Consider the following 20,112-nt stretch of genomic DNA (forward strand, 5'->3'; position numbering starts at 1 on the left):
TCCCCCCCCCCCCGCCCCCCACATTTGGCAGGAGCCAACTCTAAACTCTGTCCTCAAGCCCAGGGGCTTGCACTAGGCCCCCTGCCAGGAACACTCTCCACGTTGCTCTCCACATCCAGCTCCATGCTCTCCATTTGGGGTGGTACTGCCCCCTTTGGGATGCTTTTAAAAATGTGGGAGATCTTAACTTTAGAGAACAAACAGATGGTTACCAGAGGGGAGGTAGGTGGAGTGGTGAGTAGAATAGGTGAAGGAGATTAAGCATACACTTATCTTGATAAGCACTGAGTAATTAGAGAATTGTTGAATCATTATATTGTACACCTGAACCTAATGCAAGCAACACTGTATGTTGACTATACTAGAATGAAAAGAAAAGAAAAGACAAGACAAGACCTTGGGAGAGCTTTTTTTTTTTAATGTCACAATGACATTTAAGGTGGCCAGTGGCATTGAACAGGCAGGGGTCAAGGATGCACCCCTCTAGGAACATAAAGCCAAGTCCTACTCATCCTCAGATCACTTCCCTAGAGAAACCTTCCCAGACCCCCAGGACCAGGTCAAGTTCCCCCAGGATAGTCCATAGTCTTTTTTTTTTTCACAGCCCTTATCCAAAAGTAACTGATCCAACTGACTGGGTAACTAAAGAAATGGTTGATAGAGTAGTTAAAGTAGTGCCCAGGACTCAGGGAAGTAGAGCATAATTCCCATCCTTAGTGAGGGCTGTGCATAGGGACTTTTTTTCTAAAGAGTGCAATATCGAAAGGGGCAAAAAGTATAACTTTAGCTTCACAATGAAGAAATCAGACAAGCAGCACCTCAGCCAAGCGATCAAGGTCAACATCACCCGTGATAAATCATGTTGATTGCGTGCATTGTTGATATGTGATGAAAAATGGCACTTCACCTCTATGGTCTCCCTCTCTAAAATCTATACAGCAATCTAATCATGAGAAGAACATCAGAGAAATCCCAAGAGAGGGGCATTCTAAAAGACACTTAACCAGTAATCCTCAAAACTGTCAAGGTCACCAAAAACAAAGAAAGCCTGAGGAATTGTCAAAACCAAGAAAAGCCTAAGAAAACATGACAACTAAATACATAAAATGGATCCTAAAAAGATAATGTGATATTCTGGATGGGATCCTGGTACAGAAAAAGAATATTGGGAAAACTAAGGAAATCTGAATAAAGTATAGACATTAGTTATTAACAATGTATTGATATTGGTGCATTATTTGTCACAAATTTCCCATACTAAGATGTTAATAATGGGGAAACTGGGCACGCCTGGGTGGCTCAGTCGGTTAAGCATCTGTCTTCAGCTCAGGTCATGATCTCAGGGTCCTGAAATTGAGCCCAAATTGGGCTCCCTGCTCAGTAGAGAGCCTGCTTCTCCCTCTTCTGCTCCCCCTTCCCCCTGCTTGTACTATCAAAAATAAACAAAATCTTTAAAAAAAAAAGTAAAAATAATAGGGAAACTGGACAGGGGTATCTGGAAACTCCATACTATTTTGCAATAAGTCTAAATTTAAAATAAGTAAATCTAAAACCATTCTAAATAAAGAGGTTACAGGCATACCTTGTTTTATGGTGCTTTATTTCATTACACTTTGCAGATACTGAGTTTCTTTCACAAATTGAAGATTTGTGACAACCTGCATCAAGCAAGTCTACTGGTACCATTTTCTGATAGTATTTGCTCACTTTGTGTTTGTGTCACATTTTGATAATTCACACAGTATTTCAAACTTTTACACTATTATTATATTTGATCTATGATCAAATATAACTGATCATAGGTGATCTATGATCAGTTATTGTTTTGGGGTACCACAAACCATGCCTATATAAGACAGCAAACTTAACCAATAAATGTTGTGTGTGTTCTAACTGTTCCACTGACCACAATATGGAAGTTAGGCCAACTGATAATCCTGCAGTGGCCTCTAAATGTTCAAGTGCAAGGAAGAGTCTCACATCTCTCACTTTAAATCAAAAGCTAGCAGTGATTAAGCTTAGTGAGGAAGGTGGGAGATAGGGAAAGCGAGGCCTCTTGTGCCAAACAGTTAGCCAAGTTGTGAGTGCAGAAGAAAAGGTCTTGAGGGGCACCTAGGTAGCTCAGCGGTTGAGTGTCTGCCTTCAGCCCAGGGTGTGATCCAGGGGTTCTGGGATCGAGTTCTACGTCAGGCTCACCACAGGGAGCCTGTTTCTCCCTCTGCCCATGTCTCTGCCTCTCTCAGTCTCTCATGAATAAATAAATAAAATCTTAAAAGAAAAAAGAAAAGGTCTTGAAGGAAATTAGAAGTGCTACCATTGTGGACACACAAATGACATGAAAGCAAAACCACCTGATTGCTGATATGGAGAAAGTTTTGGTGGTCTGAACAACCACAACATCTTCTTAAGCCAAAGCCTCATCCAGAAAAAGGCCTTGACTCTTCAATTCTGTGGAGGTTCAGGGAGGTGAAGAAACTGGAGGAGTAAAGCTTGAAGCTAGCAGAGGGTGGTTCATGAGGGTTGAGGAAAGAAGCCGTGGCCACAGCATAAATGTGTGAAATGAAGCAGCAAGAGCTGCAGTAACTCATCCAGAAGATCTAGCTAAGATCATTCCCAAAGGTGGCTACACTCATCAACGGATTTTTCAATATAGATGAAACAGCCTTCTATTAGAGAAGATGCCATCTAGGACTTTCATAGCTAGAGAGGAGAAGTCAGCGCCTGGTTTCAAAGCTCCAAAGGACAGGCTGACTCTCTTATTAAGGACTGATACAATGAGAGACTTTACGTTGAAGTCAATGCTCATTGACCGTTCTGAAAATCCTAGAGCCCTTGAGAATTATACTAAATCTTATTCTGCCTGTGTGCTATAAATGGAACAACGCCTAGATGACAGCACATCTGTTTACCACATGGTTTACTTAATAGTTTAAGTCCACTGTTGAGAACTACTGCTCAGAAAAAAAGATTCCTTTCAAAATATTACTGCTTACTGACAATGCACCTGGTCACCAAAGAACTCTGATGAAGATGGACAATGAGATTAATGTTGTTTTCATGCCTGCTAACACAATTTCCATTCTGCAGCCCATGGATCAAGAGTCATTTTGACTTTCAAGTCTTATTATTTAAGAAATGCATTTCATAAGGCTATAGCTGCTATGGATAGTGATTCCTCTGATGAGTCTGGGCAAAGTCAATTGAAAACCTTCTGGAAAGGATTCACCATTCTAGATGCCATTAAGAACATTTGTGATTCATGGAAAGAGAGCAAAATGTCAGCATTAACAGGAGTTTGGAACAAGTTGATGCCAACCCTCATGGATGCCTTTGAGAAGTTCAAGACTTTGGTGGAAGACGTAACTGCAGATGGGGTGGAAATAGCAAGAGAACTAGAATTAGAAGTCAAGCCTGAAGATGGGGCTGAATTGCTGCAATCTCGTGATAAAACTTTAACCGATGAGGAGCTGCTTCTTATGGATGAGCAAAGTGGGTTTCTTGAGATGCTATGAAGACTGTTGAAAGGACAACAAAGGATTTAGAATATTATATAAACTTCGTGGCTAAAGCAGCAGCAGGGTTTGAGAGGACTGACTCCAATTTTGAATAAAAGTTCTCTTGTGGGTAAAATGCTATCGAGTTAGCACCACATGCTACATAGAAACCACTAGAGGGGCAGCCCCGGTGGTGCAGCGATTTAGCACCGCCTGCAGCCAGGGGTGTGATCCTGGAGACTTGGGATCGAGTCCCATGCAGGGCTTCCTGCGTGGGCCTGCTTCTTCCTCTTCCTGTGTCTCTGCCTCTCTCTCTCTCTCTCCAAATAAATAAATAAAATCTGAAAGAAAGAAAGAAAGAAAGAAAGAAAGAAAGAAAGAAAGAAACCACTTGAGAAAGGAAAAGTCAATTGATGCAGCAAACTTTTTAAAAGATTTTATTTATTCAAAATAAATCGTGAAATCATGAAATCTCTTATTTTATGAGAGACACACAGAGAAAGGCAGACACAGGCAGAGGCAGGAGCAAGCCCCATGCAGGGAGTTCAATGTGGGACTTGATCCCGGGACTCTGGAATCATGCCCTGAGCCGAAGGCAGGCACTAAACTCCTGAGCCACCCAGGCATCCCTGATGCAGCAAAGTTCATTGTTGTTTTATTTTTTTAAGATTTTATTTATATATTCATGAGAGAGAGAGACAGAGACAGAGACAAAGGAAGAAGCAGACTCCCCACAGAGCAGGGAGCCTGATGCAGGACTTGATCTCAGGACCCTGGGATCACAACTTGAGCCAAAGGCAGATGCTTAATCAACTGAACCACCCCGGCGCCCCATTGTTGTCTTATTTTAAGAAACTGCCACGGGCACCTGTGTGGTTAAGCATCTGACTCTTGGTTTCAGATCATGATCTCATGGGTCGTGGGATAGAGCCCTGTGTTGGGCTCTGCGCTCAGCAAGGAGTCTGCTTGAAAATTCTCTCCCTCTGCCCCTCCCCCCTACACACTCTCTCTCAAATAAAATCTTAGGAAGGAAGGAAGGAAGGGAAGGGAAGGGAAGGGAAGGGAAGGGAAGGGAAGGGAAGGGAAGGGAAGGGAAGGGAAGGGAAGGGAAGGGAGGAAGGAAGGAAGGAAGGAAGGAAGGAAGGAAGGAAGGAAAAACACAGCCACCCTCCCAACCTTCAGCAGCCACCACCCTGATCAGTCAGCAGCCATTAACACTGAGGAAAGACCTTCCACCAGCAAGAACACAACTCACTGAAAGCTCAGATGATGGTAAGCAATAAAGTATTTTTTACAATTTTTATTTTTCATTTTTTAGCAATAAAGTATTTTTAATTAATGTATGTACTCTGCTTTTTAGACAGGATGCTACTGCACACTTAATAAACTACAGTATAGTGTAAACATGACTTTTATATGCACTAGGAAACCAGAAAATTCATTTGACTCACTTTATTTTAATCACTTTATTGCAGAGATCTGCAACAAAACCCACAATGTCTCCTAAGTATGTCTGGATTAAAAAGAGAAAGAGAGAGCAGTAGTTTCAAACTCAGAAAGATTTTGGCCAGAATCCCAGCTCCACCTCATGTCAGCCATTTGAGCTTGAGCAAGTTACTTAACCACTATGCTTCAGTTTATCCATCCATTGATGGGGTTAATAATCATACCTACTTCGCAAAGTTGTTTAAAAATTACATGAGATCAGGGGCGCCTGGGTAGCTCAGTCGGGTAAGCATCCAACTCTTGATTTTGGCTCAGGTCATGATCTCAGGGTTGTGGGACTGAGCCCCTCATCAGGCTCCGTGCTCAGCACAGAGTCTGCTTGGGATTCTCTCTCTCTCTCTCCCTCTGCCTCTTTGCCCACTCAAGCTCTCTATCTCTCTTTAAAATAAATATTTTTAATTAAATGAGATAATAGGTATAAAGAGCTTGCATAGGCTCCAGCACATAGCATGTTAATACTTACCATATTCTGATTCATTTTTGTTCCTTTGTCATTTTTCTTCTCATCTGCCTCTCCACTGGAGGGGAAGCTTCATGGCAGCAAACTGTCATCTATTTTGTATACCACTGTATCCTCATGTCTATGAGAGTGGCCCATTGTTGATGCTTAGTATGTATTTGTTGAACCACAGAATGAGCCCTTCCCATCAAAGCATCCCTGGGACCCCAAATCTCACCCGAGGAGAACTTTGGTTGCAGAGCCCAGCGCAGAGCCCCACCTACCCCCCAAATGCAGCTAGAGCAGAAAGAAAGCCAAGGCCTCCCACCTGCCTGCCAGTGACTCTGTCTATTTCCTTCTCCTCCTCTCCTAGACCTTCTTTTCTCTCCGCCCGGCCCCCCACAGGCGTCAGCACCTGCTCATTTCCCAAAGCAGCAGGATCTGGGTAATGACCTCTGATAAGCATCTTTTAATAAACCCTGTGGCTGGATCTGTCATCCAGAAGCTATATTCTCCCCGCTTCCCACTCTCACCCCCATCTCCTCCCACTTCCTGGCCTGGCCCATTAGTGCCTTTGGTGTCGCCAGGCAGGCCCCCAGTTCCCCTGGGCCTCTGGACTCTGGCTTGCTGGAGAATAGCCAACAGGCGGCCCAGCCTATTCTATAAGCTTGACCCTCCTCAAAGGCCTTTGATCTGGGTAGCGTAGCCCAGCTCTGCCTGTGCCACCCTGCCTGACCACTGGCCAGTCCACTTCCCTCCATCCCCATAGGCAGGTTTCCCAGGCGTTACCAAGGAGACCACTTGCATCCTGCCCAGGGTTGCCAAAGCAACCAGTTCAGTGAGAAGCAGCCCTTAAGCCTCTAGCCCTTGGGAGAGTCACAGACCAACAGCAAATAGGCCCAGGCATCTGGCACACCAAGACACAGCATCCCTGGCATCCCCCAGGCAGTACCCAGCTCCTGCCCCCTTGCATCCTCCCCTTCCCCCATCTTGTTCTTGCCTACCTGGCCTCCATCTTGGCCACTGTGATTTAGAGCCAATGCCTGACCCTCAATGTACATATCCTGGAAGTGAGTACAAGCCATCCCAGCAGGTCAGGGAAGAGAAAGCCCCAATATGCAAAAATTCACCCAAGACCAATTTTCTCATGGGTTTTGGCATTCTGGGTAGAAATCCCAGTCCACCACTTCCCAGGTTAGTGTTTCTGAGCAGCATTCTTAGTCAAGGATTCAGGGGAGGGAGTAATGGGGAGTGACGGCTTACTGGGTACAGACTTTCCTTTTGAGGTGATGAAAATGTTCTGGAACTAGATAGGGGTGGTGGCTGCACAACATTGTGAATGTACTAAATGTCATTGAATTGTACACTTTAACATGTTAAAATGGGGCACCTTAGTGGCTCAGCCGGTTAAGTGTCTGACTCTTGGCTTTGGCTAAGGTCATGATCTCAATGGGTCATGGATTGAGCTCTGTGTCAGGCTCCATGCTCAGAGGGGAGTCTGCTTGAAGATTTTCCTCTCTGCCTCTTCCCCCTCCCTCTCCCTCTCTCTCTGAAATAAATAAAATAACAAATAAGGAAATAAAATGTTAAAATGGTGGATTTCATGTAAATTTCACCGCAATTTTAAATAGATGGGAGGGGGCCCATCCAATCCCCATGGGTGACCACTGGGGCTGGATAGCCCTGTCCAAAGGTTTTCCTAGTTACCTTCCCCTCAACACTTAGCCTCAAGCAGGCAGGCACTCAGAAAGAGCTTGGAAAGGAGGAAAATCTTTATTCTCTGCCTTTGACTCCATGAAGCATAAGCCCCTTGCCCCAGTTATCCTGTACCCATCACTGAGAATATATACGCAGTCACTGCTTCCCATACAGGGCTTTGCTGTATGTCCCTTCCCCTACCTTCTTCCCCAGACCCTAGCACTCCTGCTGCACCCACCCCTTGCCATATACCCAATTTCTGCAGTTCCATCCATGTCCAGCTCAAATCTGCTCGCCTTTTCAAAGAGATCTTCAGCCTTTGAATATACAGGGATGTCAGCAGCCTTCACCTCTAGGCCAAGCACATAGCAACTCCTCGTAACTGTCTGTTGGTCCTAAGCCCAGAGCTATGCCTTGGATCCCTCCCCTGGATACTCCTAGACCAACACTGTTCAGACCTCAGTGGGAATCGCCAGCAGTGAAGTGAAGTCAGTGTGTCTCCAGGGAGAACACCAAAGTCTACGAACTGACAGGTGATGGATGAGCCTCATTTCATGTCAGCCTGATAGCCAGACCAATCTTAGATCTCCAATGTGTCCCACAGTCCCTATTATGTCAGACCTCTTCCAGTTGTTTTAATTAAAATGGTGAGAAGTCAATAGAGGTTGCAATTATAGGAGAGAAAAAATCGAGAGTTCCCCACCCCCAGGAAATTTCCAGATAGGCACTGATATGAATTAGACAGGGTTCAGGGTGAGTACAGAAGCAATCTGAACACAAGTCTGGGTGGACAGGCTTAGAATCAGTATTGAGGTCAACACCAATACAATTGAAACAGAATTCTGGATGACCACTCATATATCAGAGAAGACTACTAGGTCAATGCCGATACAGTTTGGAATGGACACTAAAACAATCACAGAATAAATCTGATGGCTTTTTTAGGGTGGGGAAAAGTCAGGATCAGTGGACCACAGACAAAGGACATGGTACACCTATGAGGGTACCCATAGGTGGCCATCATGGGCATGCTCTAATCTTTCATCTCAGGCTTGGAAGTAGCAGAATCAAAATTCTCATGGCCACATCCAGCAGGTGTGTGGGAAGGGAGAAGAGAGTGGATTCTGGTAAATCAAGCCTGAAGGGAGATGGGTAGAGGGAGAGAGATGTAGGGGGGTGGGGAGTTTCACCACCACTGAGTCCCATAGAAGAACTGATTCCTGCTAACCAGAGAGGCAGCACAGGGTGGCTTCCCAGGTGACATAGGTGGGGAGTCAGACGGGGGAGGAAGTTGGGGTGGGAACAGGGAGGTAGATGGATCCCAGACCCTCTCCTGCCCCTTCCCTCCCTTGACAAAGACTCCAGCCATGGAGACCTCACATCCCATAATCCCACACTTTAGATTTAAAAAGGGTGAAATTACCAAAGCCTTCTCTGGGCTTCCCTAGGGTCAAGGACGGAGCAAGCTGGCCTTCACTGGGCAGTTTGTGAACAATTAAATTTCAAGTCAACCCACTGGTCCAGCTACCCTACCCTTGAAGGATTCAACCCAACTCTGCCATCTGATGCACTAACTGGGCAAATCACTCTCCCTTCCTTTCATTCTTCTCACTTGTGAGGAAGGACATTAAAGGACAGAATGTCCACAGGTTCCTCCATCATTAGGAATCTGTTCCCAATGCTCAGAAATAGTCTTTATACACACTAAGACTTACAGCTTATTTGGGATGATAAAAAATAATACTTGGTTATTGTAGAAATTCTTGAAAAAAGTATAAAAAAGAAAAGAAAATCTTACATGATACCCATTACCCATGGCTCCGAGGAAAACCACTGTTACCCTTTGGAAACTTTCAGGGCTTGGATTTGTTTTTTTTGTTTTTTTTTACATTCATATTTTTTTAAACAAAACTGAGATCTCACAGTCTATATAACTTTGTATTCTGCTTTTTTCAAATGTCATTATGCTGCAGTGAGCGTATTCCCAAGTCATCAAATATTCTTCAAAAATACAATTTTAGGGCAGCCTGGGTGGCTCAGTGGTTCAGCGCTGCCTTCAGCCCAGGGTGTGATCCTGGAGACCGAGTCCCACATCAAGCTCCTTGCAGGGAGCCTGCTTCTCCCTCTACCTGTGTCTATCTGTTTGCTTCTCTCTCTCTCTCTCTCTCTCTCTCTCTTCCATGAATAAATAAATAAAGTCTTTCTAAAAATAAAAAAGACAAAAATACAATTTTAAAGATTGTATAATACTCCACCAAGAAAATATGCCATGATTACAGGGCATTTAGGTTGTTTTCCTAGTATAAACAACACTGCCGTGAACATCCTAACCTGATGCATAAGTATTTGCCTGGATCTCCATTTTGCTAGGATCAGTGCCTGCAGGGAGAATCACAAGGCTGATGAATATGTTACGTTAAAAGGACTGACAGGGATCCCTGGGTGGCGCAGCGGTTTGGCGCCTGCCTTTGGCCCAGGGCGCGATCCTGGAGACCCGGGATCGAATCCCACGTCGGGCTCCCGGTGCATGGAGCCTGCTTCTCCCTCTGCCTGTGTCTCTGCCTCTCTCTCTCTCTCTCTCTCTCTCTGTGACTATCATAAATAAATTAAAAAATTAAAAAAAAATAAATAAAAGGACTGACATGTTCCACCATAGTAATTTCCAGAAAGACAACAAACCCACTGACTTTCCCAAACCAAGGGAGAGCAGAAGTTCTGGAAGGTTTGGAGTTAGAACACAGAACAATGGTCCCGCGTCTTGTCCTGTCCCCCAATCCGGAAGGTTAGCTGTCCAGCAAGATTGATGACAAACTCCAAGTCAGAGGATGTAGCTCTGCAGCCGAGCTCTGCTTCTCGCTGGCTTCGGGAACCTAAAACAAGCATCGGTCCTCCTCAACTGTAAAATGGGTATGATTAGCTTTGACTACCCAGAGTAGTTTCCTAGCTCACATGAACAGGTGTTCATGACAGTTCGTGGCAAACGACGCTTTGCCAAGGGGTATTACTATTATCCTTCTCACAACCCAAGGGGCTAAAGAAGTGGGTGGTTCTTTGTGGAAGACCAAGGGCTTCCCTTTCTGGCTCTTAGCCATTCGAATGCCCAGGACTAGTGCTAGCTGGTTCTGAGGCCAATAGAAAAGCAGCTTCCCGCAGGGAATCTGTGGGGTCTGAGGGCCTGGGAGGACCCAGTTGTGTCTTGCAAAGGTCAGAGACAGCGCTGGAAGCCGCAGGGCTGAGGACTGGGCCTTGGGCCTCCCTGGGGGGGCTGGGTGGGTCTGGGGATTTGGACAGCAAAGACATTCCTAATAAATGTTTCTCTGTTTCAAGACTCCCACCCTTTCCTTTCTAAGGTTCCGACTGGACATCTGGCCTTTGGAGGAACCCGAAACCAAGCTGAGTCAGTGGGTGCAAAAAGTCAACAGCTGCAGAGGACTCCAGAGGCCATCAGCCTTGGCCTCTTCTCCCAGGCTGCTGTAAGTCAGTCCTAGATCTTTAAGACCCTCCAATTGGAAATGCAACTAGTGCCTCCAGCCTGACCTTTCCAGCCAGCCGCGGGGCAGGTGAAAAAACGGGACTGTGATGCGTCCCTTGAGAAGCACAGCTGGCCGTCCTGAGCAACCTGCCACACTCGCCTACCCACTGGGCAAATGCCCTTCCCAACCCCTGCGCGCTAGCCTAGCATCACGGCCTGAGTTAACTCCAGTGACGTTCCTAGTGCTGGCGAGGAAACTGCGCAGACCCCACGGAACGCCATCCTCCCGGTTTTCCACACCCCCACCAGCAGCCCCCCACCCCCAGCCCACCTCCAGGGCCAGATGCGCACCTCGAGTCTCCAAATACGCACAACAGGTGGCCCCCGCCTGTCCTCCCCAACTACACCTCTGCACCGCTCCCTGCCCCTGCACCTGCGCCCCAGTCCTCCCGCGGCGCCCGGCCCGGCGGAGCCTGCCTTACCTTTGAGGGTTTGGGGGTGGCCCCGTGGCGCCCGGCTCGGGTTTCCTCGGGGCAGAGAGGGGATACTGGAGAAGTTGTTGCCCATGGCACCCGGCCCCGGGGGCTTCGGCACTCGCGGGGGGCAGGCGAGGCTGGGCAGGAGCGGAGACACGGCGCGCGGGTGTGTGCGCGCGGGCGCGCGCCGCCGGGGGAGGGCCCTGCCGGGGCTGCGGCCGGGGGCGGGCGGGCGCCGCTCTCCTCCCTCTCTCGGGGCCGCGCCGTCCTTGGCCGGGCCTGCCCGCCGCGGGGGTCCTCGCGCTCGCCCGCTACCCGCCTGCCATTCCCCGCGGCGGGGGCTGCCCGCTGGCCCCTGGGCCGGGGCCGGGGCCGGCGGCGCCCGGGGCTCCCCTGGTCCTCGGGCTGGGGCTCGGGTTCCCGCTGCTGGTGGGCGGCGCGGAGGCTCCGGCGCGCTCCCCCGGGGCCATAGAGTCGGGGCTCCCGGCGCGGGCGCTCGGCGGCTCGGCGGCCCGCTCGCTCCCCGCCCGCGGGGACGGCCGCTGCGGCGACGTGCGTGGTGGCAGCCGGCCGGCGGGTCCGCGCGCCGCGGGGCTCGGGGGAGCGCGGGGCGTGCAGGGCGCCCCCGCCGCCGCCGCCCCGCCCCCGCCCCCGCCGCCGCCCCCGCCGCCGCCGCCGTCGCCAGGATTCCCCCGCTCCGGTTGCTATGGGGACAGCTGCGCCGGTGAATGAGCGTCTTAGTGACACGCGCGCGCCCGCTCAGCCAGGTGTGGTGCTCGGCGGGCGGCCCCGGGGGCCCGGGCCAGGCCGGGTAAGGTGCGGGGGGTACGGGCTCCGGGAGTTGAGCGCCTTCCCCTCGCGCGCGGGGGAACTTGGTGTCGAAAACGGAGAAACGGTACAGCGAGAAGGTGAGCTCCCTGGGTGCCAGGCGCAGCGCGAGAGGACAGCCCCCCTGGGGCCAGGCACACAGCGAAAGCTCAGGAAGAAAACTGGGTGGGGCGGGGGGCAAGTGAATGATCCTCTCAGGGAGGTGAGATTTCACAGCCAGCACTTCGTGGCCCTCGGCCCTCAGTCACATCTGAAGGTGCGCTGGGGCAAGGGCTCGGGACAAGAAGCCCGGGCCACCTGGTTCCTGCACACCTAGCACTGGGGGCCTTTGGTGAGTACAGAGCGGACCTGGGAGACTGGGTTGCTGGCCAAACTGGAGGAGCAGATCTCAGGGACAAACCATCAGAGAACCACCGACTCTGAACCGAGTGGTCCTGTCAGCTGTAAAAGGTGGGGGAATCCGAGCTCTGTGGCCCTTCGCAGTAAAAGGCTTCCTGGAGTGAGGGCTTCGGTAAGTTGCCTATTCACATGACCCTTTTATCTTCCTGTTCAGCACTGCTACCAGAAAGCCTGCAGGAAGGCGTAAAGGAGCCGTTCTCCTTCTATCTGGATACAGGGTAGCTCCTTCTCCCTGTCCGTTGGGGTAGAAGATGAGCCGTGGTCCCCCGCAGACGGAGAATCTCCTTCCTGCTCCTCTAGGTCACCTCTAGTTCTCTGACTGGCTTCCGCAACTTTGATCCAGAATCCAGCGAGGGCGTGAGCTGACAACAAGCCTCTCATCCATCCTCTTATGGAAGTTTCTTCCCTCAGGTCTCCATATGACGGTTCCTCATTATTCAGGAACAGTTCATGTGTCACCTCCTGACCTTCCCTGTCCACCCCAACTAAAGAACCCCCACTTTCCACCACTTTCCATACCATTATTGGTTTTTTTGAGGAAGGAGGAGGGGAGTGGGATTAGTTTGAAAGTAGCCTTTCCCCCTTATATTAGCCCACACACACTAAAACATAAGGTCTGTAAGGAGAGAGAGGGCAGGTCAACTCTATTCACTGTGATGTCCCCAACCCCTAGGAGAGTGCCTGGCACGTGACACACTATCAAAAAATACTTGTGGGATGGGTGACTGCCTGCCTGCCAGCAGAACTCCACTAAAGATCCCTGGGAGTGAAGCTCTTTATGTCCCTCCCCTGACCCCCACCCTTTGCAGGCATCATATCCATAAATGTCTGGGACTCCAGGCAAGCTAGAAATATCTATGACAGCTGCTCCATGGGGTCTGGAGGAAAAGACAGCCCCCACCCTTGCCTCCAGCCTCTTAGATGCCCAGTATCACGTGCCTAGCCAACTGCAGAATGGACACAGAGGTCAGGGTGCTGTCTTATTTATGAGCATATCTTCTCGAGGCTCACTCCCAACCAATGACTCATGCATCAGGAATCCATGGACTCTGAATGGCAGCACACTCACACATTTGCACACACACCTCTGCACTCTCTTGCACACTCATTTCTACACAAGCATACACATACTCTCACACACACTCATATACCCCCTAAAGTCTTCTGCAATGAGATCACTGTGAGCTGCTGTTGGCCTCAGAATAAATCTGAAGGCTCTGTATAGACCAGACTAATTCCCCTGGAGTGTGAATGAAGTGCAGGATTTGCAGGATTTGCAGGGTGGATGGGAGGAGGCTCAGGCCTGCCCTAGAGTTCCACTTACCCCCCTCCCCAGGGAGGAGAAGCTAATGCATGGGCCAGGAGATGGGGGTGGAGGGATGGAGGCCCCAAAAGTAGAGGACAGCAGGGATGTCCCAGGCCCCGTGTAGTCTAAAGCTGGGACTGTGGGCAAAGCAGGGGAGAGAGAGAGAAGGTGAAAGGGAAGAGGAAATGAGGGCCAGAGACCAGTGCCCATCAGGGGAGTCCAGAGGCAGCAATAGGCTCTGCAGCCTGATCCCAGGAAGTCTCACGGGAAGGTGAAAGGAATCAAAGACCAAGGCAGGGAACTGAGGGCAGGAAAGAAACCTCCTTTGTCCCAAGACGATTGAGGAGGTAATAGGAATCTCAGCAGAGCCAGGAGTGGACAAGGCGAGGTAGGCATCCCTGGTATAAAATGTGAGGGGCACTGGCTCTTGAGGCCGTACAGGGCCAACCTGGTACTTCTCGAGCCTGAGAGCAAGTGCCTCTGAAATTTTGCACCCTGAGCCACCTCCCAAGCCTGGACCTAGCCCTTCCAGGGAATTCTGTACTGCGGGAAGGGATACCACCATCAAGTGTCAACTGGGTGCAAGTGTCTGGCCAGGGAGGGACCTCGAGAAGACAGGTATAACCACATGGGACCTAGAGAAGCTGAGAGTGACCCCTCTGAGGGGTGGGTCCTGTGTCTCAGAAACCCTTTCCTGGGAGGGGCCATGTTTAGACTCAGCTCAAAGGATCAAGGAACTCTAGCAGTCTCCTTCCCACTGGACACTGGGGCAGAATCCCTGAGGCTTCCAGTCCATTCTTTACCAAGGCAGCTGCCAGGAGGCAGGGAAATGGCCTGTGTGGCCCCAAGGGTCCTTTCTAGCCCCATCCTAGAAGGTAGGAGGGAGAAAGAACCTGCCAGGGAGATAAGGCTCGATGAAATCACCATTTCAGTGACTTCAGTGGAAGCTATTAATACCCATGAGGTGGGGTTCTGGTACCTGTCACCGTGGCAACCCCGCCTCCCCATAGTATAGAATCTGGAGGCGGTGCCCAAGGGGATGGGTGTTAGTGCATACATGTTTGCATGTGTGTGCACGTGTGTGTGGATGTGGTGAGTGCTCACACCAGCACGCAGGAGAGGGACGAGCCCAAGCAGGGAGGTAGGGCAGAGCTGGGGCTTCTCCAACAGCAGCTCCAGCCCCTACTTTTCTCTTCCCTCTGTCTTGTTTTCTCTCCTTTAAGGCTGCCTCCTTTCTCTTCTCTCTCTTCCTCTTTTCCTCCCTCCCTTTGTCTTTCTCCCCTTCTCACTGTGCTTCTCTGCTTCTTGTCATTTTCTCTCCTGGCAGTCTCTCTTCTCTTTTTTTTCCTTGCCTGTCTCCTCCTGCTGGTCCCCCTCTGCCTTTCCCTTCTTTCTCACTCTCCAACAGCTCTCAGATGAGTTCAAGTCCTGAAGAGTCTCCACAAATATAAATAATAAAATATTTGGCCGAGAATAATAAATTCCTTCCCTGAGCATCTGGATGCTGAGCCCAGAACCAGCCACAGGGAGAGTCCCCACCAGGCAGGCAAGAATGGGGCTCATCTAGGCCAACCCAGACTCCCTGAAACTTGAGACCACCCTCATCCATACCATGATACTTTCCTCCCTGTCAAGTAGCTAACCTTAAAATAAGGAAAACCCACAACCTTCCTTAGGCTGGGAGATAGGGCTCCCCTGCTATCCCCCAAGGCCCAATCCATAGTTGTCAGGTCATCAGAAAGTCTCTGTAGGGTTGTTGTCCTGCCTGAACTGCAGAAGGTGGCTGGACATGTTAGAGGGGGGGATCTCTGAGTTCCTGGTACATAATAGATACTCAATAAATATTTGTTCAATGAACCAATGAATAAATAAATCAGGGAATTCATCTATCAGTACAGCTACCTGGTCAGCCAGAGAGACTTGCTAAAACCAGCCCACCTGGTCTGTTACCTTCTCACAAGGTGTTTCCTGAGGCCAGGCCTTCCCTCTAAGGGATGGGAGTCTGTGCTACCCATTTGAGCATGGAATGGGTACCATAAGGCCCAGGTGCTTTGGAATTTGGCATCTCTCATTGCCCCAGTGACCATTTATTGAGCCCTACCTTATGCCTGGCACTGTGTGAGTTTCCTTGCCAGCACCATGGGGGAGCCTCTCCTGTGCTTTTATGTATTCCACTTTCCTATCTCCCAGGGCTGAGGTTAGGGCTGAACACACAGTGGTTCTCAATATTGTCAAGATACCCATTCTTTCCAAACTGATCTATAGATCCTAATAAAAATCCCAGCGAGTTATTTTGTGGGTATCAACAAACTGATTTTAAAGATTTTATTTATTTATTTATTTATTTATTTATTTATTTATTTATTTATTTTACAGAGCAATAGCACAAGCAGGGGGAGCAGCAGAGGGAGAGGAAGAAGCAGGCTCCTCACAGAGCAGGGAGCCCAACGTGGGGCTCTATCCCAGGACCCCACGATCCCAAGGATCATGACTTGAGCCGTAGGCAGATGCTCAACTGACTTAGCCACCCAGGCACCCCAACAACAAACTGATTCTAAAGTGTATATGAAGAGACAAAAGACCTGGAATAACCAATATTGAAGAAGAACAAAGCTGAAGGACTGACACTACCCAACTTCAAGATTTGCTGTAAAGCTACAGTAATCATGGCAGTGTTTGGTGTTGGTGAAAAAATAAACAAATGGAGCAGTGCAACAGAATAGAGAGCCAAGAAATAAACCTACATAGATACAGTCAACTGACCTTTGACAAGAAGCAAAGGCAATATAATGGAGCAGAGGTAGTCTTTTCAACAAATGGCACATGAACAACTAGACATCTACATGCAGGGGAAAAAAACTCTAGACTTTATACCCTTCACAAAAATTAACTCAAAATGGGTCACATACCAAAGTGGAAAATGCAAAACTATAAAACTGATGCTACCCAACCTCAAGATTTACTATAAAGCTACAGTAATCACAACAGTGTGGTATTGCGAAAGAATAAATAACTGAAGCAGTGCAGCTTTATTCATAATGCCAAAACTTGGAAGCAACCAAGATGTCCTTGGGCAGGTGAATATCAAACAGTGGTACATCTAGGCCCTGGAATATTTCTTGGTGCTAAACAGAAATGAACTAAAAGCCATGAAAAGGCATGGAGGAAACGTAAATATAAATTACTAAATGAAAAAATACATGAAAAGGCTATTTACTGTATGATTCTAACTATATGACATTCTGGAAAAGGCAAAACTATGGCAATAGTAAAAAGATCAGTTGTTGCCAAAGATGGTGGGGAAGGAAGGATGAATCGGCAGAGCACAGAGGATTCCTGGGACCATGAAACTACCCTGTATAATAACATAATGGTGGATAATGTCATTACACATTTGTTCAAACCCCATAGAAGGTACAACACTAATAGTGAACCTTAATATAAACTATGGACTCTGAGTGAAACCATGTCAATGCAGGTTCCTTGATGATAACAAAGGTACCACTTTGGTAGGGGGATATTGATAATGAGAGACTATGCATATGTGTGGGTATATGGGAAATCTTTGTATTTTCCACTCAATTTTGCTGTGAACCTAAAACTGCTCTAAGAAAATAAAATCTGTTTTTTAGAAGGATCATCTTACCCTCCTCCTGTGGTGCACACACTCTAGACTAATGATTCTCAAACTTAGCATACATCAGAAACATATACACATGGTGGGGGGGCACACATGGTTGATAAAATGCAGATTCCCAGGCTTCTCCCCAAGAGATTATGGTTTCACAAAATCTGATGCAGGTCATTAATTGATGCCACTTTAGGAAACTGTTCCATATGGATATGGATTCAAGTTGAAAGGATGATGTTTAAAGAATGCCCGCAGGCTATCCCAGAGAAAGCTGGATACCCAAGTAAGTGTGGGCTGCCACCCAAGTGGGTAGTCACACTGGAAGATGAGACAGGAGGTGGCTCTGCAGGGAGGGGGAACCCCAACCCCTTCCTCTGCTCCACAGACAGACTTGCCCCTTGGGAGGTAGCCTCTAGGTCCATGACCAATTGTAAGAACTTCATAAACCCTCAAACTCTTATTCTTGTAGCTCAATTGTATCAGGTCAAACACACTAAAATATACTGTATCCCACATTAAACATAATTTTCCTGCCTTAAACATTTTGAAAGGATTTTTATAAATTTGGCTTTTGGAATCATTAGACTAAAAGGAGCTCATTGAATTTAAAATTGGTTTTATTTCTAAGCAATCATGCATGTGTTGGATTTCTTGCCAAGTGAGAAAAACCTACAATTGTCTTTAAACATAATGGAATCTTTATAAGTACTCATGTAATGATTAATGAAGTTGATAAAACATTACATTTTGTAGGCAAGTAAGTAAATATTTATTAATTTTGATTTTGACATTTTTCCATCATAGTTTGGAGACAATATTTTTTTTTTCCAGTCTTAAGCAGACCCTCGGAAAGCCCATAGACCTAGGTACTGAGCCTATCTTGCCAATGGATAAAATTCAGGGCTAAGGCCACACCCTCCCAAGGTTGCATCTGAAAGGACAGTAGAGGGGCACCTGGGTGGCTCAGTAAGTCGACTGTCTGCCTTTGGTTCAGGTCATGATCCCAGGGTCCTGGGATCAAGCTCTGTATCAGGTTCTCTGCTCAACAGGGAGTCTGCTTCTCCCTCTCCCTTTATGCTCTCTCTCTCTCTCAACTAAATAAAACATAAAAATATTTTTAAAAATAAAATAAATACCAAAAATAAAATAAAAATAAAAATAAAATAAAATAAATAAAAGGAAAGTAGAGGTCCCATCTACACGCAGAAAGGAAAATACTCAACACCAGAAAGAGGAGCACAAGTATCCCTGTCTAGGAAACTTGTCTAGTGAATTCAAATGAGTCCAGCATCCCTCATGACCCATCCCAAGCCTACTGGCTCAATAATAGTGGCCAGTGATGTTTATGGAGCACTCAGCCATAAGGACCAAGCTTCAATCTAAGCAATTCATCTGTATTAATTTAAGTCTGGCAACAACCCCATGAGGTATTATTATTATTATTATTATTATTATTATTATTATTATCATCTCCATTTTACAAGTGAAAATCTCAAGGCTAGGGAATCTGAGACACTTGCCTAGGAACTGATAAAGGAAGCAATGAAGTACAGCCCTCTGATGGTCTGAATCCAAATCTCTGCAATATTGTGCCTGCCCCGCAATGGGGTTCCTCCAAGTGCCTAGACTAAGTAAGACACCTGTTGCAGATGAGGCGTCCTCACTGAGCGCCTGAGCCTTAAAACTTATGAGAGGCCCTGAAGACTCCCAGCGCTTTGGCTCAGCTCTCTGGAAGTAACCCAGGGAACACACAGCCACTAATGAAAATGAAATAGATTGAAAATAACTAAACTGAAAAGTTTTTTTGTTTTTGTTTGTTTTTTTTTTTAAAGATTTTATTTATTTATTCATGAGAGAGAGAGAGAGAGGCAGAGACACAGGCAGAGAGAGAAGCAGGCTCCATGCAGGGAGCCGGATGCGGGACTTGATCCCGGGGTTCCAGGATCAGGCCCTGGCCTGAAGGCGGCGCTAAACCGCTGAGCCACCCGGGCTGCCCTGAAAATTTTTTTTTGATGATCAAAGTGGTGGTAATACCCAAGCATCTTTTTTCTCTCATAGACGTTTGGCTTTTTTTTTTTTTAAGATTTTTTTTTAAAGATTTTTATTTATGATAGTCACACACACACACACAGAGAGAGAGAGAGAGAGAGAGAGAGAGAGGCAGAGGGAGAAGCAGGCTCCATGCACCGGGAGCCCGACGTGGGATTCGATTCCGGGTCTCCAGGATCGCGCCCTGGGCCAAAGGCAGACACTCAATTGCTGAGCCACCCAGGCGTCCCAGATGTTTGTTTTTTTCCACACTGGCAGCATGGAGCCCAATGCGAGGCTTGAACTCACCACCCTGAGATCAAGACCTGAGCTGAGATGAAGAATCAGATGCTCAACCAACTGAGCCACCCAGGTAAAGATAGTATAAAACATCTATGAGGCCTGGGTTGAGTCGGTTGAGCGTCTGACTCTTGATCTCAACTCAGGTCTTGATCTCAGGATCATGAGTTCAAGCTCAGCACTGGGCTCCATGCTGCTCACAGGGAGCCCACTTAAAAATATATAAAAGTAAAATAAATGACCTTTCCTTGTCAGGAAAGCCTTTCTAAGAATGTTACAAAGACTAGAGAATCATAAAGGACAAGTATGATAAATATGACTACATAAAAATTTAAAATTCCTTCCTGGCAAAAGTTGAAAGACAAATAGGAGTCAGGAGGCACACATCCAACAAGCCAATAGCCTCAGTCACTTCAAATGCCCTTCACCCCAGACCAGGAATTGGAAACTCATGTCTCCCCACTGGCTGGCATGTAATATCTCCCTCCTACCCATGTTTTCAAGGAGAGGTGCCAAAGGCACTCATTTGTTCTGA

The 20,112-nt window shown here is 47.7% G+C and overlaps 1 protein-coding gene across 1 annotated transcript in view; it reads right to left on the minus strand.

Annotated features, from left to right (window-relative positions):
* Positions 1–11,607, minus strand: part of NEURL1 (neuralized E3 ubiquitin protein ligase 1) — a 79,601-nt gene extending 67,994 nt beyond the window's left edge. Inside the window, exon 1 of the mRNA XM_041745225.1 lies at positions 11,092–11,607. Within this exon, the coding sequence (XP_041601159.1) occupies positions 11,092–11,176 (85 nt within the window). The 5' untranslated portion in view covers positions 11,177–11,607. The remainder of the gene's footprint in view (positions 1–11,091) is intronic.
* Positions 11,608–20,112: the final 8,505 nt, after the last annotated feature.

Source organism: Vulpes lagopus, chromosome 2 (assembly GCF_018345385.1).
Source record: "Vulpes lagopus strain Blue_001 chromosome 2, ASM1834538v1, whole genome shotgun sequence".
Classification (NCBI taxonomy): Eukaryota; Metazoa; Chordata; class Mammalia; order Carnivora; family Canidae; genus Vulpes; species Vulpes lagopus.